This window comes from Dromiciops gliroides, chromosome 1 (genome assembly GCF_019393635.1).
Source record: "Dromiciops gliroides isolate mDroGli1 chromosome 1, mDroGli1.pri, whole genome shotgun sequence".
Taxonomy (NCBI): Eukaryota; Metazoa; Chordata; class Mammalia; order Microbiotheria; family Microbiotheriidae; genus Dromiciops; species Dromiciops gliroides.
Genome location: NC_057861.1, coordinates 625,938,822 through 625,966,090, shown reverse-complemented (window position 1 = coordinate 625,966,090; position 27,269 = coordinate 625,938,822). Strand labels below are relative to the sequence as shown.

Genomic DNA, 27,269 nt, shown 5'->3' with positions numbered 1-27,269 from the left:
GAATAGATTTCTATATGAAAAACAGCCAAGATAGATACTCCTTAGAGACAGGGATCACATCTTATACCTTTCCAGATCCTCAATTCCTAGAACAAATACCTTGCACCGCATAGCTGACATGTTTAATCATCATGATGATGATGATATTTTTATGAGATGAAGGCTATTTGAGCTCTGCATATTTTTAGGTTTTGGTCAGCCCAGACTTATATCAGGTTGGGTACTCTATATGTTTTCATGCCAGTTCCAAAATGGGTTAGCACAGCCACTCTGCAAGTTATCTGCGAGTTCTTGGTAGCTTGGTCCACATACTGAACTCTGCCCCCAGGGGCACTCGGGGGATATTCATGCAGAGGTGTTCCTGGGTTTTCAAACTAGAAACTTAGAGAATAGGATGTCAGTCACTTCAGGAGCATTTTACTGTGAAGCCTTCCAACAGTTCAGTGGATTAAGATTTGCTACAGGGACTTTTCTGTTATATCCCTCAGAGACCAATTACTCTGAATTTCAGAACTTTAAGATATTTCCACTCTACCATGGTATCATATTCACTTCTCTCTTCCTATGTCCCAAATATCTGAACATTTACACTGTGTCTCAGGAATAATTTTCTGTGAAACCAGCAGTGTTAACTAAAAAGAGTCATCTATAGACAGTGAAAACAAATGAACAAGTTCTTTATTATACACAGTTCAAGGAATAGTTTAGAAGTAGAAAAAGATATACCTTGCAATTTTCTCCCATCTTATAAATCTACTTTGAAAACAGAATTCAAGAAACAAAAATCAGAATAAAAATTCATGCTATTTTTTCCACAACTCCATTCAATAAACACATAGTTTCAAAATTGCCATTTACTTAACTTCTCTGCTAAAAAGGAAGGCAAAAGGAGAAAAGTGTAGCTTACTAAAATGGTTTTTAAAGATGACTTTTTCCTTTTGGAAAAGATAATCTTATACTCTCTTCCACTCAAAGTTTTCCCTAAATCCTGGGAAATTCATGTCAAGTCCCTGAGGTCCTGTTAAAATATAAGAATGGACATAAATCTCCCACTTTAGGTTCCTCCTCTATGTGTAGCATCAAACTATTAACTCAGTATAGGGGGGCAGCTAGGTGGCGCAATGGATAAAGCACTGGCCTTGGATTCAGGAGGACCTGAGTTCAAATCCAGCCTCAGACACTTGACACTTACTAGCTGTGTGGCCCTGGGTAAGTCACTTAACCCTCACTGCCCCAAAAAAACAAACAAACAACAACAACAAAAAACACCTCAGTATAGACTAGATATATGTATAGGTCACATCTTAGATATGAGGCCAAATCAAAACCAGCTGCCTGGAGGGAAACCCTTGTGGCCCAAACATTGAAGATGTTGGAAAAAGAATCACAACTGGTTTGGTTAGTTCCTTTAATGGCTTCTTATCTATTCCAGCTACATTCTAAAGTCACCTCCACATCTTAACTACTCACTTCTTACCGAAAAATCACTTTATCTGCTTCTCCCTCCCTTCAGCAATCTTTTAGATAAACATAAGATCAGACATTAGAAGATTCCTGGTGGCAGACTTTGCCACAATAATTTGGCAGTCCTTTGGTAATACTAGTCCCTATCCACAACTCATCACTCTAATGTCATGGTCATCTTTGGGAATAAAGCACAAACACCACCCACCACTACATACTTCACCAGAGTTGTTAAAAACATTGCTCCTTTAGCTCTTCAAAACCTAGTATCTTCTTATCTTTATAGTCTTCTTATACTTTTATTTTACTCCTTGAACTATGCCAACCAGACATACTGGTCTATTCTGATTTGTACAGATGAGCCTTTACACTGGCTGACCCTCTAATCTGGAAGGCTGATGCTCCTCACTTGTGCCTTCTTGGAATCCCTAGTTTCCTTCAAGCTTCAGTACAAGGGGCACTTCCTTCATAGAGCTTTTTCTGGTCCCTCCACCCCATACCAGGTGCTAAATCATATCTCCTCTTCCCCAAAATAACTTGTATTCATTTTTTATATTCTGAATATTTATACATATCTCCTTTGTGAGAATGTAAATTTCTTGAGTGCAGGAGCTTACTTTTATTTTTGTATTTCCAAGCACTTAGTAAAATGTATCATATGTAGCAGCACTTGATAAATGCTTGTTGATTGGCTAATTTGTAAACTATAACATTAATATAGATTGTTGCAATGAGGGTTAAGTGACTTGTCCAGGGTCACACAGCTAGTAAGTGTCTAGTGTCTGAGGCTGGATTTGAGCTCAGGTCCTCCTGAATCCAGGGCCAGTGCTCTATCCACTTCACCACCCAGCTGCCCTCTGTTAATTAGGTGTTTTATGATGAAATATAGGAAGGATTTTTTTAGCCAATCAGATCTTGGACAGTATTTCGGAATAAAGGAACTTTAAAAAAACTCAAGACATCGGGATAGTTTTTCTGGTTACTTTCACATGATTTGCATTATTGATGAATGCAGAGTGATTATGTTCTTAACACTGGACAAAGGTAGAGATGAAGAATAAACATGAGCACTCAAGTCCTCACATTTAACTAAACAGCAAGCTTAGAAGTACACACCATTAAAAATTACCTGGGTGGGGCAGCTAGGTGGCACAGTGAATAGAGCACCGGCCCTGAGTTCAAATCCGGCCTCAGACACTTGACACTTACTAGCTGTGTGACCTTGGGCAAGTCACTTAACCCCCATTGCCCCACAAAAAAACCCCCCAAAAAACAAAAAAATCCGAAAACAAACAAACAAACAACAACAAAAATTACCTCAGGACAAGTTTTACTTTGAGGGGAAAAAATAAATAGGTTAACAGTGCACATAATCTAGAGGCTTCTAATCAGATAACTTAAATTTCTCAGAACACAGGTCAGGTTAGGCCTAAGGCTGAACAGAGTCTGAATGCCAATTGCTTCTTGCTTCCTGATGTCTCCTTTCCATTTTAATCAACTGAGTCTAGGCCCTAGTATAAAAAAGACATATAGTCACCTACATAATAAACAAGCCCTCTATGGGCATAAAATGTGCTAGAGATTTCTGCCTTTGGTTACAGAGGTATATCTGGTACTTCAAAGCAAACAAAAGAAACAAGCATAAACTTCCCAAATTCCAAAATCAATCCCCTCACATCCTTAATTTAGGCTTCCATGTTGTGGTATATTGGAGTTATGGTATTATAGAATAATAGATTTAGAAGCTTTGTGGCCACCTAGTCCTATCCCTTCATTTTACATATAAATGAGTAACTGAGGTCATGAGAGGTAAAGATCACACAGTGTAATGATTGGAATGATGCCACCTACTGGAGACTTGCTGTGGGAAAGCTCTACCATGAGGAAAATGCCTCAGAGGGCAAGGCCATGTGGCTTTTCCTTGGCGTCAGGAAATGACATTTGCTCATGGGTGCTGTCTATCAAGGCTGCCAGCCAATCAACTTGAGGAGCCTCCTTTTTTCTGGGAGGAGACAGGAAGGAGGAAAGAGAGCCCGTGCGGAGAGGTCTCTCTCCTTTTTTTTGGGGGGGGGGTTCCTGACTTGATGGTGGTGGTGGTGGCAGAGGACTTCACAGGAAATTTGAGGAAAGATAGGAATGCCAGGCTGTTGGAATTCTGTTCTCAATCTTTTTCTTTCTATTTTCCAATAAACCCTTAAAAACCTAAACTCGTTTTATCAGTGATTTTAGTCAGTTTCCCCCAAAACTGGGGGAACAGATTAGAATCCACATTTAGAATCTTAAATCACACAACAGTTAGCAGGTGTCTGAGCCAGGATATGAATAACAGCATAAGTTTTAGAGCTAGAAAGGACCTTAGAGGCCATCAAGTCCCATTCCCCTCATTTTGCAAATTAGGAAACTGAGGCTGATATAATGACTTGCCCAGGGTCACACAGCTAATAAGAATCTGAGGGGGACAGCCAGGTGGCGCAGTGGATAAAGCACCGGCCCTGGATTCAGGAGTACCTGAGTTCAAATCCAGCCTCAGACACTTGACACTTACTAGCTGTGTGACCCTGGGCAAGTCACTTAACTCCAATTGACTCACTAAAAACAAGAACAACAACAAGAACAACAACACACACACAATGAATCTGAGGGCAGGGGCAGCTAGGTGGTGCAGTGGATAAAGCACTGGGCCTGGACTCAGGAAGACCTGAGTTCAAATCTGGGCTCAGACACTTGGCACTTACTAGCTGTGTGACCCTGGGCAAGTCACTTAACCCCCATTGCCCCACCCCTTAAAAAAAATTAAAAAAGAAAAAAAGAAAGAGAGAAGAATCTGAGGGCAGCATTTGAACCCAGGTCTTGCTGACATCAAGTTTAGTACTTGATCTACTATGATACTATGAGATGGCGCCTCTCAAAACCAGTCACCTTTTGGCTTTGCCAATTGTTAGTTGAGGGATCTTGGAAATAGAACCATCTCTTGGAGTCCATTTCCTCAGCTGTAAAATGAGAATGATAATATCTAACTCACAGGATTTTTATGAGGATGAAATGAGATGATATGCATATAAAGAGTTTTGCAAACTTTAAAGTGCTAATTAAATATAAATTATTATTATTACTAGGTGAAGTGCTAATGAGTACACAAATATCAATTCAATAAGCATTAGAGGAGATATAGACAAATGCATTAGTACAAACAAAAGCGCAACTGGGAGGGGAAGGTAGAATTTGGGTTGGGTTTTTAAAAACAGTTAATTCAATAGGTAGAAGAAGGAAATGAAAAGAACACATTGTAGATACTTAGAATAGCATGTGTAAAGCCACTGAAGACTGTGAGCAGTACATTTTGGCTGGAGTACAGAATATATAGAAGGAAGTTGTGAGAATATTATTACCAGGCCCCGCCCCTCACCGCTGAGAGAGCATGGGTTGACCTTTCTTTCTTTTTTTTTTTTGGAAAGGCATACAGGTGACTTTTATTTATTTATTTATTTGAATAGAATTTTATTTTCCAAAATATATGTAAAAACAAATTTTAACATCAATTTTTAAAAAAAAATTGTTCCAACTTCTCTTCCTCCTCTATTCCCACCCCTCACCCACTAGAACTCAAGCATTTCAAAATAAATTATACATGAGTAGTCATGGAAAACATTCCCACATTAGCTAGGTTGTGAGAAAAAACAGTCAAAAAACTCCCAAAACTTCAGACTGAGGAATTGTCAAAGAGAAAAAACATTTTTTTAAAAAATGTGTTTCCAGGGGCAGCTAGGTGGCGCAGCGGACAGAGCACTGGCCCTGGAACCAGGAGCACCCGAGCCCAAATCCGGCCCCAGACACGCAACACCCACCAGCCGCATGACCCCGGGCAAGCCACCCAACCCCACCTGCCTCACCGAAAAAGAAAAAAAAAAGTCTTTCCATCTATTTTCAGATACTATCACTTCTTTCTCTGTAAATGGGTTGCCATTTTCATAAGTCCTTCAGTGTTATCTTGGACCATTGCCTTGCTGAAAATAACCATATGCTTCCCAGCAGATCATTTTACACTATTGCTGTTATTTTGTATACAGTGCATTTCACTCTGCTTCAGTTCACGTAGGTCTTTCCAGGTTTTTCTAATAGTATCCTGTTCATCATAACCTAAATAATGTACCTTAAACTTGACAAAGAATTTTCTTCATATTAGCCCAGCAAAGTCATCATAACTATTTCCCTCCATCCTATTCCCTTCCCATGATATTTACTCTATTTTCTATCTTCTTTTAAACTATTCCTCCTCAAAAGTATTTTACTTCTGACTGTCCCCTCCCCTACTCTGCACTACCTTTTTTTTCACCCTTCCTTCCTTATCCTCTTCCCCTCATACTTTCCTATAAGGTTAAATAGATTACTCCTCCCAACTGGGTGTGAATGTTATTCCCTCCATGAGCCAACTCTGATGAGTTTAAGGTCTTTGAGCTAATTCTATGTTCCAAATTTTCTTCCTCCCTCTCTCCTCAACCCTCCCTATGAAATCAAGCAATTCAATATTTCATACTTGTGCCGTTATGCAGAACATCTTCACCTTCCTTGAAAGTATTTTGCTTTTTACTACTCTCTCCCAGAATCTGCCCTTCCCTCCTTCCCCTCTCCCCCCCACCCTTATCTCCCTCCCCTACCTCAGGGCAAAATATATTACTATACCCACTTGAGTATGTATGTTAGTCCTTCTTTGAGTCAATTCTGATGATATTAAGGTTCAATCACTCCCCAAGTCCTTCCCCCTCTTCCCCTCCCCTCCATAAGCTTTTTTCTTGTTTCCTTCATGTGAATAACCTCTCCCCAGACCATCTCTCCCCTTCCCCCTCCCCCAGTCTATTTCTCCTACACCTCAACCCTATTTTAAGGATGTCATTATGGGCTAGTTAGGTGGCACAGTGGACAATGCACCAGCCCTGGACCCAGGAGGCCCCAAGCCCAAATCCGGCCCCATACATAAGACACCCCACAAAGAACAAAACATAACATCCCTTCGTATTCAGTTCAGACCTCTGTCCTCTGTATTATCTTCCCATATAGGAATGTTAACAGTTTGATCTTTTAATATCCCTCATGAAGTCTTTTTTCCTGTTTATCTTTTTATGCTTCTCCAGGGTCTTGTATTTGAAAGTCAAATTTTCTATTCAGTTCAGGTCTTTTCATAACAAATGCCTGAAAGTCTTCTTTCTCCTTGAAGTTCCATGTTTGCCTCTGAAAGATGATGCTTAGTTTTGCTGGGTACGTGATTTTTGGCTGTAGTCCCAGTTCCTTTGCCCTCTGGAATATCATATTCCATGCCCTCCGGTCCTTTAATGTAGAAGCTGCTAGATCTTGCTTTATCCTTATTGGAGCTCCACAGTATTTAAATTCCTTTTTTTCTAGCTGCTTGCAATATTTTCTCCTTGACCTGGGAGTTCTGGAATTTGGCTATAATATTCCTGGAGGTTTTCCTTTTGGGATCTCTTTCAGGAGGTGATCGGTGGATTCTTTCAATTTCTATTTTAGCTTCTGCTTCTAGAATATCAGGGCAATTTTCCCTCACAATCTCTTGGAGGATGGTGTCTAAACTCTTGTTTTGGTCGTGGTTTTCAGGTAGTCCAATGATTTTCAAATTATCTCTCCTAGATTTATTTTCTAGGTCAGCTGTTTTTCCAAGGAGATATTTCACATTGCCCTCTATTTTTTCATTCAATTGGATTTGCTTTACTGTGTCTTGGTTTCTCATAAGGTCACTAGCTTCCATTTGTTTAATTCTTAGGCAATTATTTTCAGCAGACAGTTTTTTAATCTCCTTTTCCATTTGGCTTTTCAAACTGTTGACTTTTTTCTCATGACTCTCCTGCATTGCTCTCATTTCTCTTTCCATTCCTTCCTCTCTTTCTCTACATCTTCATTCTATCTCTCCTACTTTCTCTTCAAAGTCCCTTTTGAGAGCTTCCATGGCCTGAGACCAGTTCATATTTTTCTTGGAAGCTTTGGATGTTGGAGCTTTGACCCTATTATTATCTTCTTCTTCTGAGGATGTCTTGTGGTCTACCTTTCCCCCAAAGAAGTTTTCGATGGTCTTCTGCTTTCTCTGCCTACTCATGCTGGCTTACTGTTTCTTGGCTTTTTACTCCTTAAAGTGTAGCGCTGCTTCCGGGACTCACCCTTCATGCTACAGCGTGGCCCAGGGGGTGACTGGGCTTCTTCTCAGCCTGCCTGGCTTGTGAGTAATCACAGCCGCTTTCTCTTTGATCCGGAAACAGAAGTCTGATTGAGCTCTGATTCTCTATGGTCGGAAGCTTGGTGTGCTTTTACCCCTCCCCCACTGGGCCACCACCACGCGATTCAGCCCACTGGTTCAGACCCAGGGCGCTTTGCCCCAACTCTAGTAGATACTGCCTCCGCTTCACCCCGGCCTACCTCTGAACCCCCTCACCAGTCCGTGATCAGAGCCTCAGAAGCTGCTGGTGCTGAAGACTCTGACATGTGCTGGAAGCACTGTCCCTGGCTGGGTCCAGACCGCACGCTGAGCTGTTCAGCCTGATCAGTAGGTGATCAGAATTGCCCTCTTTTGCGGAGAAACAGTCTCACTCTGTTCTTATGTGCATTAGGCTGTTCTGGGTTTTGATTTTTACTGCATTATTTGGGCGTGAATAGATGGGTTTATCTGGAGCTTGTGGGAGTCACAGCCTGTCCTCCGCCATCTTGCGACCTTTCTTTCTTAAAATTTAATTTATTTTTTAAAATTAATAAAGTATTTTTCCCCGTTACATGTAAAGATAGTTCTCAACTTTTGTTTATACAAGCTTTCCAATTTCAGATTTTTCTCCCTCCCTCCCCTAGACAGCAGGTAATCTGATATAGGTTATATATACATATATATACACACACACACACACACACATAATAACATTAAACATATTTCTGCACCCGTCATGTTATATGAGAAAAATCAGAGCAATGATGAAAAACCTCAAAATAGAAAAACATCAGCACCAAAAACAAAAGAAATAGTATGGTTCATTCAGCATCTATCCTCCACAGTTCTTTCTTTGTCTCCTGGATTTGGAGATCCTCTTCTATCATGAGTTCCCTGGAACTCTTCTGTACCATTGCATTGGTGAGAAGAATACAGTCCATCACAGTAGATCAACACTCAATGTTGATGATACTGTGTACAATGTTCTTCTGGTTCTGCTCATCTCACTCATCATCAGCCCACGCAAGACCCTCCAGGTTTCTCTGAACTCCTCCTGCTCATCGTTTTTACAGCACAGTAGTATTCCATTGTATTCATATACCACAACTTGTCCAGCCATTCCCCAATTGATGGGCATCCCCTCAACTTCCAATTCCTTGCCATAAAGAGCAGCTATAAATATTTTTGTACATGTGGGTCCCTTTCCCCTTTCCATGATTTCTTTGGGCAAAAGACCCAAAAGTGGTATTGCTGGTCAAAGGGTATGCACAGCTTCACAGCCCTTTGGGCATAATTCCAAATTGCTCTCCAGAATGGTTGGATCAGTTCACAGCTCCACCAACAATGCATTACTGTTCCAATTTTTCCACAGCTTCTCCAACACTTATTATTTTCCTTTTCTGTAATTTTAGCCAATCTGATAGGTGTCGTTAAATCTCTAATCATTATACAGCATTTTTTCATATGGGAATAGATAGCTTTGGTTTCTTCATCAGAAAGCTGCCTGTTCATATCCTTTGACCATTTCTCAGTTGGGGAATGACTTGGATTCTTATAAATTTGATTTAGTTCCCTATATATTTTAGAAATGAGGCCTTTATCAGAAGTACTGGCCACAAAAATTGTTTCCCAGCTTTCTGCCTCCCTTCTAATTTTGGATGCATTGTTTCTGTTTGTACAAAAATTTTTTAATTTAATGTAATCAAAATCATCCATTTTGCATTTTATAATATACTCTATCTCTTGTTTGGTCATAAACTGTTTTCCTTTCCAAAGATCTGATAGGTAGACTATTCCTTTCTCTCCTAATTTACCTATGGTATCACCTCTTATGTCTAAATCATGTATCCATTTTGACCTTATTTTAGTATAAGGTGTAAGATGTTGGTCTATGCCTAATTTCTGCCATACTATCTTCCAGTTTTCCCAGGAGTTTTTGTCAAATACTGAGTTCCTATCCCAGAAGCTGGAGTCTTTGGGTTTATCAAACACTACATTACTAGTGTCATTTACCACTGCGTTTCCTGTGCCTAGCCTATTCCATTGATCTACCACTCTATTTCTTAGCCAGTAGAAGATAGTTTTGATGACTGTCGCTTTATAGTAAAACTCCAGGTTTGGTACCGCTAACCCACCTTCCTGTGAATTTTTTTTCATTATTTCCCTGGATATTCTTGATTTTTTGTTTTTCCAGATGAATTTTGTTATTATTTTTTCTAGCTCTATAAAATAATTTTTAGGTAGTCTGATTGGTATGGCACTGAATAAGTAAATTAATTTAGGTAGTATTATCATTTTTACTATATTAGCTCTGCCTATCCATGAGCAATTGATATCTTTCCAATTATTTAGATCTGATTTGATTTGTGTGAAGAGTGTTTGGTAGTTGTGTTCATAGAGTTCCTGGGTTTGTCTTGGCAAGTAGACTCCCAAGTATTTCATATTATCTACCGTTACTTTAAACGGAATTTCTCTTTCTATCTCTTGCTGCTGGACTTTGTTGGTCATGTATAGAAATGCTGATGATTTATGTGGATTTATTTTATATCCTGCTACTTTGCTAAAGTTGTTAATTGTTTCAAGTAATTTTTGAGTTGATTCTCTAGGATTCTTTAAGTATACCATCATATCATCTGCAAAGAGTGATAGTTTCCTCCTTGCCTATTCTAATTCCTTTAATTCCTTTTTCTTCTCTGATTGCTAAAGCTAACATTTCTAGTACAATATTAAATAATTGGGGTGATAATGGACATCCCTGTTTCACCCCTGATCTTACTGGGAAGGCCTCTAATTTATCTCCATTGCATATAATACTTGCTGATGGCTTTAGGTAGATACTGTTTATTATTTTAAGGAAAGCTCCCCCTATTCCTAAACTCTCCAATGTTTTTATTAGGAATGGGTGTTGTATTTTGTCAAAAGCTTTCTCTGCATCTATTGAGATAATCACATGATTTTGGTTGGTTTTCTTATTGATGTGGCTGATTATGTTAATAGTTTTCCTAATGTTGAACCAGCCCTGCATTCCTGGTATAAATCCCACCTGGTCATAGTGTATTATCCTGGTGATCACTTGCTGTAATCTCCTTGCTAATATCTTATTTAAGATTTTAGCATCAATATTCATTAGGGAAATTGGTCTATAATTTTCTTTCTCTGTTTTTGTTTTGCCTGGTTTTGGTATTACCACCATATTTGTGTCATAAAACGAATTTGGTAGAACTCCTTCACCTATTTTTCCAAATAATTTGTACAATATTGGAATTAAATGTTCTTTAAATGTTTGGTAAAATTCACCCGTAAACCCATCTGGCCCTGGGGATTTTTTCTTAGGGAGTTCATTAATGGCTTGTTCAATTTCTTTTTCTAATATGGGTTTATTTAAGGATTTTATTTCCTCTTCAGTTAACCTGGGCAGTTTGTATTTTTGTAAATATTCATCCATTTCATTTAGATTGTCAAATTTATTGGCATACAGTTTGGCAAAATAATTCCTAATTATTGATTTAATTTCCACTTCATTGGTGATAACATCACCCTTTTCATTTTTGATACTGGTAATTTGTTTTTCTTCTTTCTTAATCAAATTAACCAATATTTTGTCTATTTTATTGTTTTTTTCATAAAACCAGCTCTTAGTTTTATTGATTAATTCTTTAGTTTTTTTGCTTTCAATCTTATTAATTTCTCCTTTAATTTCCAGGATCTCTAGTTTAGTAATCTAATTGGGGATTTCTAATTTGTTTTTTTTTTCCTAGCTTTTTAAGTTGCATGGCCAATTCATTAATCTCCTCTTTCTCTTTTTTATTCATGTAAGCATTTAGAGCTATAAATTTTCCCCTAAGCACTGCTTTGGCTGCATCCCATAGATTTTGGTATGTTGTCTCATTATTGTCATTCTCTTGGATATAGTTATTGATTGTTTCTATGATTTGTTGTTTGGCCCATTCATTCTTTAGAATGATATTATTTAATTTCCAAATGATTTTCATTCTACTTTTCTCTGGCTCTTTCTTACATGTAATTTTTATTGCATCATGATCTGAGAAGGATGCATTTACTATTTCTGCCTTTCTACATTTGACTATGATGTTTTTGTGCCCTAATACATGGTCAACTTTTGAAAATGTGCCATATACTGCTGAGAAAAAGGTATATTCCTTTCTATCCCCATTCAATTTTCTCCAGACATCTATCATGTCTAACTTTTCTAGTAATCTATTCACCTCTTTCACTTCTTTCTTATTTATTTTTTGGCTAGATTTATCTAATTCTGAGAGGGGGAGATTCAGATCCCCCACTAGTATAGTATTACTGTCTAATTCCTCTTGTAATTCATTTAACTTTTCCTCTAAGAACCTGGATACTATAACACTTGGCACGTACATATTTAATATTGATATTACTTCATTATCTATAGTACCTTTAAGCAAGATGTAATTTCCTTCCTTATCTCTTTTAATGAGATCTATTTTTGCCTGTGCTTTGTCTGAGATAAGGATTGCTACCCCTGCTTTTTTTACTTTAGCTGAAGCATAATATATTCTGCTCCAGCCTTTTACCTTTACTCTGTGTGTATCTCTCTGCTTCAAATGTGTTTCTTGTAAACAGCATATTGTAGGATTCTGGTTTTTAATCCACTCTGCAATTCCCTTCTGTTTTATAGCAGAGTTCATCCCATTCATATTCACAGTTATTATTACTGACTGTCTATTCCCCTCCATTCTATTTACCCCCTTTGTACTTTTCCCTCCTTTCACCCTATTCCTCCTCACCAACATTTTACTTCTTACCCCTGCCTCCCCCAATCTGCCCTCCCTTTTTATCACCCCCTCTCTTTTCTTTAACCTTTTCTCCCTTGCTTTTGTCCTCCCTATTAGTCCCCCCCTTTCCCTCCCCCTTTTGCTTCCCTAAAGAATGAGCTAAGTTTCTTTATCCCAATGAACGTATATGTTATTCCCTCTCTGAATCAAATCTAACGAGAGTAGGGTTGAAACCCCTACTTTCTTTCCCTCTATTGTAATAGGTGTTTGTTTTTTTCACCTCTTCATATGATATAATTCATTCCATTCCACCTCCCCTTTCCTCTCCTCCCCATAGACTCCCTTTTTAACCCCTTAATTTTTTTTTGGTATCATCACATCAAAGACAATTTATATTTATACCCTCTGTGTAAACTCCTTCTCTCTGCCCAAATACATTTACAATTCTTAAGAGTTATGAGTATTATTGAGTGTTGACCTACTGTGATGGACTATATTCTTCTCACCAATGCAATGGTACAGAAGAGTTCCAGGGAACTCATGATAGAAGAGGATCTCCAAATCCAAGAAAAAAAAAAGAAAGAAAGAACTGTGGATTATAGATGCTGGTTGAACCATATTATTTCTTTTGTTTTGGGTGCTGTTGTGTTTTTTTTCTCTATTTTGAGGTTTCGCATCACTGCTCTGATTCTTTCTCTTGTAACAGGATTAATGCAGAAATAGGATTAATGTTATTATGTGTATATATATATATGTGTGTGTGTGTATATATATCTATCTATATGTATATGTATAGAGATATATAGATATAACCTATACCAGATTACCTGCTGTCTAGGGGAGGGGGGAGGGAGGGAGAAAAATCTGAAATTGTAAAGCATGTATAAACAAAAGTTGAGAACTATCTTTACATGTAATGGAAAAAATAAAATATCTCATTAGAAAAAAAAAAAGTTATGAGTATTATCTTCCCATGTAGGGATATAAACAGTTTAACCTGATTGAGTAACCTTTTTTTTTCCCCCTCTGTTTACCTTTTTAAACTTCTCTTGAGTCTTGTATGTTAAGATCGAATTTTCTATTCAGTTCTAGTCTTTTTACCAGGAAAGATTGAAAGTCTCCAATGTCATTAAATGTCCATCTTTTCCTCTGCAAGAGAATGCGCATTTTTGCTGGGTAATAGATACTTGGCTGTAATCCAAGCTCCTTTGCCTTTCGGAATATCATATTCCAAGCCTTGCGGTCCTTTAATATTGAAGCTGCCAGGTCCTGAGCAATCCTGACTGTGTCTCCATGATATTTAAATTGCTTCTTTCTGGCTGCTTGGAGTATTTTCTCCTTCACCTGATAATTCTGGAATTTGGCTACAATATTCCTTGGAGTTTTCCTTTTGGGGTCTCTTTCAGGAGGTGATTGGTGGATCCTTTCAATGATGATTTTATCCTCTGATTCTATGATATCAGGGCAGTTCTCCTTAATAATTTCCTGGAATACGATGTCTAGATTCTTTTTCTGGTCATGGCTTTCAGGTAGTCCAATGATTCTCAAATTGTCTCTCCTCGATCTGTTTTCCAGATCAGTTGTCTTTCCAATGAGGTATTTCACATTTTCTTCTATTTTTTCATTCTTTTGATTCTGCTTGACTGATTCCTGGTGTCTCATGGATTCCTTATCTTCCAACTGTCCAATTTTAATTTTTAAGGCATTGTTTTCTTCAGTGAGATTATGCACCTTTTTTTCCATTTGGCCAGATGAATTTTTTAAGGCATTGTTTTCTTCAATGAGATTATGCACCTTTTTTTCCATTTGGCCAAATGAATTTTTTAAGGCATTGTTTTCTTCAATGAGATTATGCACTTTTTTTTCCATTTGGCCAAATGAATATTTTAAGGAATTGTTTTCTGCAGTCAATCTTTGTGCTTCCTTTTCCAAGCTGCTGATTCTTTTTTCATAGTTTTCTTGTTTTGCGTTCATTTCTCTCCCCATTCTTTCTTCTACCTCTCTCAATTGATTTTTAAAATCCTTCTTGAGCTCTTCCAGGAAGGCTTTTTGTTCCTGAGACCAATTCACCTTCCCTCGTGAGGCTTCACATGTAGGCAATTTGAGGGTATTGTCCTCATCTGAGTTTGTGTTGGCTTCTTCCCTATTGATACAGAAGCTCTCAATGGAGAGGGCTCTTTTTTGCTTCTTACTCATTATTGCAGCTTATTTATTTTTTAAGTTGAGGTCTGCTCTGGGGGCACCAGGGTCCCTGTTTTGGGCTTCTTGTGCAGGGGTATAGGTGCTGTGACCGGCTTTTTACTCTGAGGCCTTTATAGTGTGTGTAGTTCGCCCCCCCTGCACTTCCTGTCTGAGTGCGCTCAGCCAGGCGCCCGATCCCCCTGTCCTGTTCGTGGCCCTACAGCTGACAGCCTGCCCTCCCGGCTGGTGCAGGTAGGTTTTCCCACTGTCCTTCTTGGCCACCAGATTTTTGAGCCAGGTTCCAGGGGCCTCAGTTGTTCAGCTGTGGCCCGCAGCTCCTGCTGACTTGCCCCGACCCCCTCGGCGCTGGGCTGCTGCCCTGCGCTGGGCCTCCCTTTTGCCTGAGTCAGAACGACCTTTTCCTGAAGTCTTCTAAATTATCTCTGGTTGGAAGACTGTGTCTCTCTGTCTCTTTGCAGGTTCTGTAGTTTCAGAATCCATCCAGAGGCTTGATTTAATGTTCTTTTTGAGGGAACAGAAGGAGAGCTCGGGCAGCTTGCTGCTTCCTCTCCGCCATCTTGGTTCCGCCCATGGGTTGACCTTTCTAAGGTCAATCCAGCATCGGGAAGTTGGCTTACAATTCATGGATGGCCTTCAAGTCATGTCAATCAATGGACTTGAATGCTACCAGCCAATTAGCTTGGAGCTGGAGCTGGAGCTGTGTGTGGAGACCACCTCTCTTTCTGTCCCATAGGATCTCTCTGTTGGTGACCTGGGGCTCCTGGGTGATGGCAGTTTTTTCCTCTCTCTCTCTCCTGCGTGGATTTTTTTTCATTCTTGCTGGAGTGGCTGAGAGATAACTAAGCTATTCTGCTCTGATGATGAACGTGCCTTGGAACTTTTAGTACAAATCTAATTTAGTCTTATTTTCTAGATATATTAAAATATATGCATTGGCATTTATTAATGGAATTGGACTAAATTTCTTTCTTGGCTTTGTCTCTCTAGTGTTATTATCTGGACAATATCTGAGAAAAAGTTTTGTAGTGTACCCTTTGTCTCTATTTTATGAGAAAGATTTTCACAGCATAGCTACAAATTGCCTTTTAAGGGTTTGTTAAAAGTCATTTGTAAGGGGCAGCTAGGTGGTGCAGTGGATAAAGCAGCAGCCCTGGATTCAGGAGGACCTGAGTTCAAATCCAGGCTCAGACACTTGACACTTACTAGCTGTGTGAGCCTGGGCAAGTCACTTAACCCTCATTGGCCTGCCAAACAAACAAATTTCATTTTTAAGTCCACCTGGCCCAGATGTTTCCCTCCCTTTGGCAGTTTATTTGTTCAAATGTCTTTTCTGAGAATCTTTTCTTTTTTATTAGCTTGGATATTTAAATTTATTGTTATGCTTGATTTTATGAGGGAAAGGTTTCCATCCAAATAAATGATAAATCCTTTCATTTGAAAGAAACTTCCAAGTATATCTGTAATCACATTAAGTGACATGGTTATCCTACTATTGAAGCACACTTCTAACAAAAGGGTTGATTATCAGAGCTCAAAGAAGTACACTAGAAATTACAGGCTAGTTTACACACACAAATCCATCTTTTCTCCTCATCCCAACTAGGACAAGATGGAAAGGTACACTCTTCCAGGAAGAAAACAGCACATTTTACACAAAGTATTTCAGTGAAAGGATTTTACTCCAAATTGCAGGGGAGGGGTGGTAGAGGGGAGGGAGGAAGGTACCCAAGATAAAAATCTGTTTAAACAAAATAAACCTTCTGGTAGGAATCTTATGCAAAGAAAGAGAACCATGTGTTGTGTGTGTTCCTTATTACTTATAACTCTCTTCTGATATATGTAGAACCACTCTTACCAAGAGAATAACCTGTTTGGCTCCCTTCCTCAAGCAGATATTTCAGATATTAGAATGTATATAGCAACTTAACAGTATAGAAAAAATGTCATAAAGACAATTTCTCTCCCCCAAAATAAAACAGAAAGAAAGTAACAAAAAAAAAATCAGCCAAGTGTTGTTCTGGAGAACAGCCTTCCAAAGAGAAGAGGATTGGGGGATGTACTAGTACCACGTGCTTTTCCTTCTGTTTGTCCTGCCTACCTGTCAGAAACACATGGGCTCATGTGATATGGCCCCATACACTGTCAGTCAGACATTACTGTGTTGATTTATTGTTAGTTCAAATTCTTTAAGTCTAACCGGCACTGAAGGTGTTTGAAGGTAAGCTATTTACACAGGTTTCAATGACTTCTTTTTTCCTTTTTTCCCTCCTGCCTCAAGAATTCAATCAGCATGAAAGAATACTGAGAATGAATGACATCTATCATGACAGAGATGAATGTGAGGGATAAAAATGGCTTCAACATAGGTTTTTAATACCTGGAGTAAAACCATAAAGTGGGAGAGTTTCCTTGAAGGAGTCAATTCAAATGATTACCAATTCACTCAATTTGGCACCAGTAAAAAGCAGCACCTATAATGCAACTGGAACTACATTACAAAAAGAAGACCGAGCCAGTTCCCTATCAATCTTAGAAAACCCCATCTATTCTATAGGATTATTTTATATTTGTATTCCCTCACTGAGAAAAGCCAGCACTGTAATATTCTGCAAAGAATCAAAGTAGATGGTGCTTTCATTAACAAGCCTTTTAAATGAGTCTTGAAAGCTAGCACAGACCCACAAGCCATACCCTGGAAAGAAATTAGGCCAAATTTATAATTAAAACTAAAGACATAACTATTAAAATTTCAAAAGTGAACTAGGACACTAATTCTGAACTTCAGATTTCAATACTTATTGCTGTTAGCTAACAATACTACTTAAGCATGGGAAGGGGCTGCTGAATATTATGCAGCTTATTTTATTTTTTCCCAATTACATATAAACAATTTTAACATTCATTTTTTAAAATTTTGAGTTCCAATTTCTCTCTCCCTTCCTTCCCTGCCCTTGAGAAGGAATTTGATTTAGACTATACATATGTAGTCATGCAAAACATATTTCCATATTAGTCCTGTTGCAAAACAGGACTAATTGCATGCCTCCTGTTGCATGCCTCCCCAAGATAAAATGAAAAATGCCAAGAAAAAAAAAAGTATGCTTCAATCTCTATTCAGACTTCATCAACTCATTCTCTGGAGATGGATGCCATTTTTCGTCATAAGTCCTTTAGAACTGTCTTGGATGATTGTATTGATCAGACTAAGTCATTCACAGTTATCACTATACAATATTGCTTTTACTGTACACAATGTTATTCTGATTCTGCTCATTTCACTTTATATCAGTTCATGTAAATCTTTTCAGGTTTTTCTGAAAGCATTCTGATCATCATTTTTTATAAAACAATAGTATTCCACCACAAGCACATACCACAACTTGTTCGGCAATTAATTCCCCAAGTGGATGGGCATCCCCCTCAATTTCCAATTCTTTGTCACCACAAAAAACTATGCAACTTATGTTAAAATCCAGGGCTCCCCTATAAATTGTTTTAAAATAAGTATGCAAATTTGGAATTATGCTCAAAGGGCTATAAAAGCTGTGCATACCCTTTGATCCAGCAACACCACTATTGGGTCTTTTTCCCAAAGAAATCATAAAAAAGGGAAAAGGACCCACATGTACAAAAATATTTATAGCTGCTCTTTTTGTGGTGGCAAGGAATTGGAAATTGAGAGCTGTCCATCAATTGGGGAATGACTGAACAAGTTGTGATACATGAATGCAATGAAATTCTATTGTTCTTTAAGAAACTATCAGCAGGCAGATTTCAGAGAAACCTGGAAGGACTTGCATGAACTGATGATGAGTGAGATGAGCAGAACTAGGAGAACATTGTACACAGTATCATCAACATTATGTGTTGATCAACTGTGATAGACTTGAATTCTTCTCAGCAATACAACGGTACAAGATAGTTCCAAAGGACTCATGATGGAAAAGGCTCTCTAAATCCAGAAAAAAAAAAAAGGAACGGGAATATGGATGCAAATTGAACCATACTATTTCTTTTGGTGCTGTTGTTTTTCTTTTTTGAGGTTTTTCCTTTTTGCTCTGATTCTTCTCTTATAACATGACTAATGCAGAAATATGTTTAATGTTATTGTTCATATATAACCTATATCAGATTACTTGCTGTCTTGGTGAGGGGGGAGGGAGGGAAAAAATTTGGAACTAGAAATCTTATAAAAACAAATGCTAAAAACTATTTCTACATGTAACTGGAAAATAATAAAATACTTTTATAATTAAAAAAAGGAAAAAAGTATGCAAAACAAAGCAAGGAAAAGCATAAATTAGTACATATAGAGCATAGCAGTCCATCTAATTAAGAGTACATACAACAGTCCATCTATTATCAGCATGATTTGTAAAAGATGGCCTTGGGGGCAGCTAGGTGGCGCAGTGGATAAAGCACTGGCCTTGGATTCAGGAGGACCTGAGTTCAAATCCAGCCTCAGACACTTGACACTTAACTAGTTGTGTGACCCTGGGCAAGTCACTTAACCCTCATTGCCCTGGGGGGGGTAGGGGGGAGAAGATGGCCTTGATTCATAAATTTAGGTATGGTTTACTGAGAGACTATCCTTATAGGATTGTCAGGGACCCACAGATACACTGGTTCAATTTCTGTTAGTTATAAATAAGGCTGTTAAAAAATGTCAGTCTACCAAAGCCCTTTTGAATTCAATCTAAGGTTTAAATTTCAAAAGGCTGAGGTACTTAATAATTTTAGTTAAAGGCCTAACTTTGGGAAATTAGCTTCATTTCTCTCATAGAACACTAGAAGGTGCTAGAACAGTATTATATAATGCATAATCACTATAAGCCTCACCTAAGTCCTCTTTTTTTTTTTAAATGTATGAGGTATTTTATTTTTTCCATTACATGTAAAGATAGTTCTCAACTTTTGTTTATACATGCTTTACAATTTCAGATTTTTCTCCCTCCCCCCTCCCCTAGACAGCAGGTAATCTGATATAGGTTATATCTATATATCTCTATACATATACATATAGATAGATATATATACACACACACACACACACATATATATACACATAATAACATTAATCCTATTTCTGCATTAATCCTGTTACAAGAGAAAGAATCAGAGCAGTGATGCAAAACCTCAAAATAGAAAGAAAAAAAAAAAAACCAACAGCACCCAAAACAAAAGAAATAATATGGTTCAATCAGCATCTATACTCCACAGTTCTTTCTTTCTTTTTTTTTCTTGGATTTGGAGATCCTCTTCTATCATGAGTTCCCTGGAACTCTTCTGTACCATTGCATTGGTGAGAAGAATATAGTCCATCACAGTAGGTCAACACTCAATGTTGATGATACTGTGTACAATGTTCTTCTGGTTCTGCTCATCTCACTCATCATCAGCTCACGTAAGACCCTCCAGGTTTCTCTGAACTCTTCCTGCTCATCATTTCTTACAGCACAATAGTATTCCATTGTATTCATATACCACAACTTGTCCAGCCATTCCCCAATTGATGGGCACCCCCTCAACTTCCAATTCCTTGCTACCACGTAAAGAGCAGCTATAAATATTTTTGTACATGTTCACCTAAGTCCTCTTAAAGAACCAATGTGATGACACCATCTGTGGTGTGTTCCTAACAATTCTGACAATGAATTTCCTAACAAAAGAGAAAGAGTAAATCTACATTTCTTTTGCCTCCATCATATATGATATATGGAGAATCAGAATAGCATTATGTCACAGAAGCCCTAAGGAAAAAAGTTTAAAGAAGAGGGGTAGGAGTTCTTTTTGATGGGAATGCATAGCTTTTATTCAAATATCACTGTCTCTGGACAGTACAAGCCAAAAGGGTATTCTCATTCCCTTCCCTTAACTGAAAGATTACCAAGGAGGCAGGGTATGGGGGCTTGGTGGGTGAACAATATTACAGTCCCATGTAAGCCCCAGGCCTCGATCACTCCCAAGGTTCAGCACACACTCACCTGATCCTACAGCCAAATTAATTTCAAACTGGATTAAGAGCTTCCTGATTTCTGGACTCAGGAGTCCTGTTGGAAGCTTCTTTAATAGCTTTCTTTTCTTTTCCTTTTTTTTTTGGTGAGGCAATTGGGGTTAAGTGACTTGCCCATGGTCACACAACTAGTAAGTGCCAAGCTTCTGAGGCTGGATTTGAACTCAGGTACTCCTGACTCTAGGGCTGGTGCTTTATCCACTGTGCTATCTACCTACCTACCCCTGTAATAGCTTTCTGATACACACCTTTCTTTTTATGGCTAAATCTCAGTTTGAAAATATCAAAGAAAGGGGACAGTTTAGAAATAGATGCAAGATCTTACAGAGGTCAAGGAGTATAAGGAGTGCAAAAATGTCACTCAATTTAGTAATTAGATGGTCACTGGTGACCTCTATGAACAGTTTCAGCAAAGGAATAGGGGTAGAAAACAGAATGCAGGAAATAAGGAAAATGTCAGAAAGAAAAGAAATAAGTGCCATGTGTCTTGAACCTATTCTGTCCTTTCAACTACCTCACTTTAGTTTCAGATCTTTATCTCTCATCAGAATTATTTTAATAGCTTTTAAACTATCTTCTCTTATTCTTATCTCTTTCTTGTTCAATATGTCCTACCAAATTCAACAAACACTTAGTAAGTAAGCACTTACTATGAGTTAAGCATTGATAGGTGAGATATAAGGTATGGCTCTTTCCTACATGGATTTTACAATCTAGTATAACAAGTAATAGCCAAATTCCCTAACAGTTTAATTTTATAGCTTTATCTCATTTTTCTCTCCTAAATGCACACATTTAAGGCAAAATGGACTGACTGCTTGACATTCTTTGAACAGTTTTGGTTCCAAAACCATTAAGTTAGTTTGCCTCGAACAGACAAAACTTAAAATGCCTCCCACTAAAAGACTAGCTTGAGTCAAAAAATGATTTAGTTCTCTACTTTAAAAAAAATTATGAACTTGACAAACATGAACATTTCCATATAGAAAGGACAGAAAAATAGGATTGGAAATTTAAGGTCAAGGACTATTTTTTACTTTGTATCCCTATTGAGAAGCAAAACATTGTATACAGTTGGTACTAAATGTTTAATTCAATTTAAAGCATTTTACTGGTATCTTTTAATGTATTTATGCATTATATTTATTATAGTTATTTGTAGATGCCATATCTCCTAGTTAGGCAGTAAATTTCATGATAGTAGAGACTTTTATCTTCTCTAGCCCTTGCCCCAACTCTAGCCACAGAAGAGGTACTTAATACAGAAGTAACATTAGTTTTAATAACTCCTTCAAAATCTTCTACATTTTTCACCACTCAATTGAATTTGACTCATGTCTTCTAACTCCTGGACTAATGTTTCCCCCAAATATAACACCTCCACCCCCAAATAACACTTTAAAAAAATATAAATTTTGGTTAATTTAAGAGTAAAGAAATATTCAGGCAAAATTCCAGGTAATCTAGAGTTTATCATCTCTACAAGATTAACCTTTCCTAGGGTCTACAATTCAACAGTCTATGACAATGACTTGGTCTCAGAGAATGAGAAAGGAAAATAAAAAGATCAAGAGTGGGGCGGCTGGGTGGCGCGGTGGATAGAGCACCGGCCTTGGATTCAGGAGCGCCTGGGTTCGGATCCGGCCTTGGACACTTGACTTACTGGCTGTGTGACCCTGGGCGGGTCACTTAACCCCCATTGCCCAGAAAAGAAAAAAAAAGATCAAGAGTAACAATCCCAAAAAGTAAAGAGGAAACACTTTTAAGAGTAAGCCACCAAAACTAATAAAGACTAGTAACCATCCTTTTTACTTTTGTCATTAATGGCAAATTAGAGTTATGTGGCTAAAACATCCTACTCACCACTAGCTATTATTATTCCTTGAACACTAGTGAAGTGAGAAGCACTCATTAGAACCTCTACCTGAAACAGATCATCTGCATATACTAATAAAGGAAAGGATGTACCATTCTTAAAAGAGGATTCAAACATGTACTTGTATGCTTTAATTTTGTCATGCTAACAATTCAGATTAAAAAAACAACTGGAAAATCAATAACAAGAAAAATTTTTAGTTTTACCTGAGCACCCCTGGAGTAGGATCTGAAAATGGTGCAAAACCTCCCCTGACCAGATGTATCCCTGAAATGCAAACAGAATTCAGAAATGTAACTATATAGATTATCCAAAACCCTGGCCAATGAAAATTCTTTCTCATTGATGCTCAACAGGCAGGAGGAGGGTTCTGCCTCAATGAACTAGGAAGATGAGAGGTGGGTAGATGTGCAACGGATAGATCACTGGCCTTATCGAGTAAAGAAGATCTGAGTTCAAACCCTGCGTCAGGCACTTTCTAGTTGAATGACTCTGGGCAAATTACTTAAACTCTCTAAGCCTCTATTTCCTTGGTTGTAAAACCAGGATAAGAATATTACCTCTTGGGGGCAGCTAAGTGGCAATCTGGTCTCAGACAGTTGTGTGACCCTGAGAAAGTCACTTGACCCTCATTGCCCCAGGGTGGGGGAAAAAATATTACCTCTCTTTCAGACTTGTCATGAGGATCAAATAATTTCGAGTTTGCAATGTGCCTTACATACGTTAAGTGTTGCATAAATATCATCATCGTTATTAGATATTATCTTGCATTTAATGTCACCAATATTTTACAAGGTGGAAAACTTAACTATAGTCTAAATGTAAGAAGGATTAGCATACAAAGCTGACTAGCTCTTTGTCTATTTGTCAAGATGACAAATCTTGTCAGTGATATTTGCACTACCTACCTCACAAGATATAATTATGCAAATTATACATATAAGCCATTATTAATTACTTGATGAGACGTATAGTACAGATTAGGGGTGGGGGTATGGATGAATTCTCTTTTGGCCCCCAAATCAAAGGTTTGATTGTGTTCTGATAAAACTATATATAAGACAAAGTACACATATTAGCTCCACTTTTTTCCTTTGTAGGTTTATGCTTTCTTTTAATATCTGACTCTGCTTCAATTGTTTATTTTTTGTTGTTTTTTTTTTTAAGTGAGGCAATTGGGGTTAAGTGACTTGCCCAGGGTCACACAGCTAGTAAGTGTTAAGTGTCTGGGGTCGGATTTGAACTCAGGTATTCCTGACTCCAGGGCCGGTGCTCTATCCACTGCGCCACCTAGCTGCCCCTCAATTGTTTATTTAATACACATCTAGTAGTATCTGCAGCAGCTACTTATTGGAATACAGTTCATTGAAAATCTAGTTAACTCCACGGCTCACATTCTCAGAAGCTGCCATGAAGTATTTGTTTTACTATGGCAAAGCTTCTTTTAACACATACTATATGTGGCAGCAGAGATGAATTCCTGCTCTGAAGTGTTAATAAAGGAATAAAATGATTTCATGCTGTAAACATCAAACTGTATCAAAATGATCATATGGATGAAAAAATCTAACCCCTATGATGAATAAAAATGGTCTCTGGGTAATTAATAATCAATTTATTAATTAGACTAGCTGGCAAACAATAAATTGATAGTCAGTGGTTTTTTTTCGGTAACCAAAGACTCCAACCAAAGGAGACCTTGAAAGGCCTTAAATCCCTTCTGAAAGGCAACAACCCTGACAAGTGACAATCAACTGTGATTGGTAGGCATTTAATGAGGAAATGAGCTAAAAGTCTTTAACTCCTCCTTCTGAGAACATGGCTTGGTCATGAGACTCAACAGCCACAAGGTATACATATGGGTAAGGGGAGACATCTCTTTTTGTACCTCTTTGGCTAGTTTTCTCCTTCATGACCTGGGGACCAAGGACAAGGGGTTCCTCCTTCAGGCAAAGGCTCTACCAGATTGGATTCTGTTTATATACTAAACAGAAATTAGGTTTCCCAGTTGGGTGAGATGAAGTGAGGCCTAAAATTAAGCAGCACGTGCCTTGAGGGCTAGGGGCAAATCTCAGCACTCAGAAATACCCTTCAGAGGCTGATTGATCTTTTCAGGAATTGGGTTTCAACAGAAATAAAAGGAAAGAGGTGGGTCACAAATTAATAATTAGTTAATAACAGTACAATATTAATTTCTCACTCCCTTTCCTAACTAAAGACTTTTGAATAGGACAACAACCAGCACTGAACAATTGTCACCATGTCAAATACAGATGATTAGGTGACACGACTGACCTAAGGCAAGTTCACTGTTTTGAAACTAGCCCCTTACTTAGTCTACTTCCTTAGCTGCTTAAAGACAAGTCTTTGGAAATATAGGCCCTCTTAATTTTACAAAAACTTTATTAATGCAAGAGTAAATAGAATTTTTTTTCTTAAAGGATGATACTCTGGGGATGGATGAAAAGGAGGCCAAGATCGAGTGTTTTTTTCTCTCTCTTCTCATTTGAACTTGATCTTTTCCAACTCTAAAAATCCTACGATTGGGGGACAGGGGGAAATCACTTTATAGAGAAAAGGGGAACTGGGTCTCTTAACAATATAACCTTTGAAGGCTGGTTTCTGCAACAGAAGTTCTGGTGTTACATATGATTTTTTTAAAAGGGACTTATTTTAAATGGGCTCTTCTGTATATAAATAAATCTAAATGAGCAATCTTCTTGCATGTATGCATCTTTACTTCTATCACTTAATGAAATTAGGACACACAGAGTTTCACTTCCTAACCTACCAACTCATTCAATCTTTGAAGTGTTATACTGCCACTGAGTCAGACAGAAGAGCTTTCAACTAACTTCGTTTAGTAATATCAACTCACCAAAGTTCCAGCTTGACCCGTCTGCCATCCAGTAAAATTGTTGTTGTTTTATAGTCTATCCCTGTAAAAAAACAAAAAAAGGAGAAATAAAAATCTGAATGAAGATAATGGGGTACACATCTCAGTCAAGATCTGATGTTTATTAAAAGCATTACCGGGGCAGCTAGGTGGCGCAGTGGATAGAGCACTGGCCCTGGATTCAGGAGGACCTGAGTTCAAATCCGGCCTCAGACACTTGACACATTTACTAGCTGTGTGACCCTGGGCAAGTCACTTAACCCCAATTGCCTCATCAAAAAAAAAAAAAAAAAGGTATTACCATTCTGGATGGGCCTGCTAAACTGTGTGATAATGTAATTTTATTTTCCTGGTCTCAAAAAGAATGCTGGATTTGGAATTAAGATCTAGGTTCTGCTATTTACCATCTGTAAGCAAGTTGCCTCAACTCTCTGGACCTCAGTTTCCTCATTCGTATTGGACTGGATGAGCTACAAACTTCCTTTTTAGCTCTAAATCTTATAAGCCTATTAACTTCCTCCACTATTTCTCCCCTCCTCTCCAATGAATATCGGGAGCAGTAGAGAGAACAGTGATAAAATGACAAAGTCTCACTGGAGAATGTTTTTGACTGATACTCCAACTATTGTACCTTCATTATTTTTCTTCAGACACCAGTCTTTTTTTCTTCTTTTTTGGACACCATCCCTCTCTCTTAAAAAAAAAATAATAGGGGGCAGCTAGGTGGAGCAGTGGATAAAGCATCAGCCCTGGATTGAGGAGGATCTGAGTTCAAATCTGGCCTCAGACACTTGACACTTACTAGTTGTGTGACCCTGGGCAACCAACAGAACAAAGTTCCAAAGATATTATTAGTGGGAAAAGAAGTATCTGATAATTATGTATTTTAGATTAGTTTATTGCCAGTTTAGAAACTTCCTAGGCAGCTTTTAGTTTTAGTGTTCTTCCTTTATATTTCAAAGTTTAAAAGTTTTATCATTTTTTTTTTACCTTTCATATTTGGTCCAACAGGCCTAAGGACATGTTCGTTTTCTTTGCTAACATTATTAACTCATTTTTTTTGTTTGTTTGGTTGTTTTTTGCGGGGCAATGGGGGTTAAGTGACTTGCCCAGGGTCACACAGCCGGTAAGTGTCAAGTGTCTGAGGCCAGATTTGAACTCAGGTACTCCTGAATCCAGGGCTGGTGCTTTATCCACTGCGCCACCTAGCCGCCCCCTATTAACTCATTTTTAAGAATAATTGTAGAGCTGGAAATTCTGCCTACTTGGTTGAAGCCTTCCCTAATATTGAGACCTCTTTATGAACTCTCATATCACTCATTATCTGTACCACCCATTTCCCACTTAGATTGTTTTACATCATTTTTTGCGTGTATAATATACACCTGATCTTCATAGCTATACTGTGAATTTCTTTTTTTTAATCATAAAAGTATATTATTTTAGGGGGCAGCTAGGTGGCGCAGTGGATAGAACACCGGCCCTGGATTCAGGAGTGCCTGAGTTCAGATCCGGCCTCAGACACTTGACACTTACTGGCTGTGTGACCCTGGGCAAGTCACTTAACCCCCATTGCCCCGCAAAACAAAACAAAAAACAAAAACAAACAAAAAAGTATATTATTTTCTAGTTGCATGTAGACATAGCATCCAACATTTGTTTTTATAAAATTTCTAGTTCCAAATTTTTCTCCCCTCCCCAGACAGCAAGCAATCTGATGTAGGTTATATGTACAATCTATACTGTGAATTTCTTCAAGTGAAGGATATTGTCAATTTTTTTTTAAGTTGGAAAAGATATTTATTAAGGAGAATAATATATTTCAATGAGTCTCATTTTACAAAATAAGCAAAAAA

General features: G+C 38.1%; 1 protein-coding gene across 2 annotated transcripts in view; it reads right to left on the bottom strand.

Moving 5' to 3' along the window:
• Window positions 1-27,269, bottom strand: part of RAB40C (RAB40C, member RAS oncogene family) — an 83,029-nt gene that overhangs the window by 10,174 nt on the left and 45,586 nt on the right. For both annotated transcript variants that reach the window (XM_043974129.1, XM_043974122.1), the window contains exons 3-4: window positions 25,396-25,456; window positions 22,724-22,784 (exon numbers count right to left, since the gene is read on the bottom strand). In XM_043974129.1, the coding sequence (XP_043830064.1) occupies window positions 22,724-22,784; window positions 25,396-25,456 (122 nt within the window). The remainder of the gene's footprint in view (window positions 1-22,723; window positions 22,785-25,395; window positions 25,457-27,269) is intronic.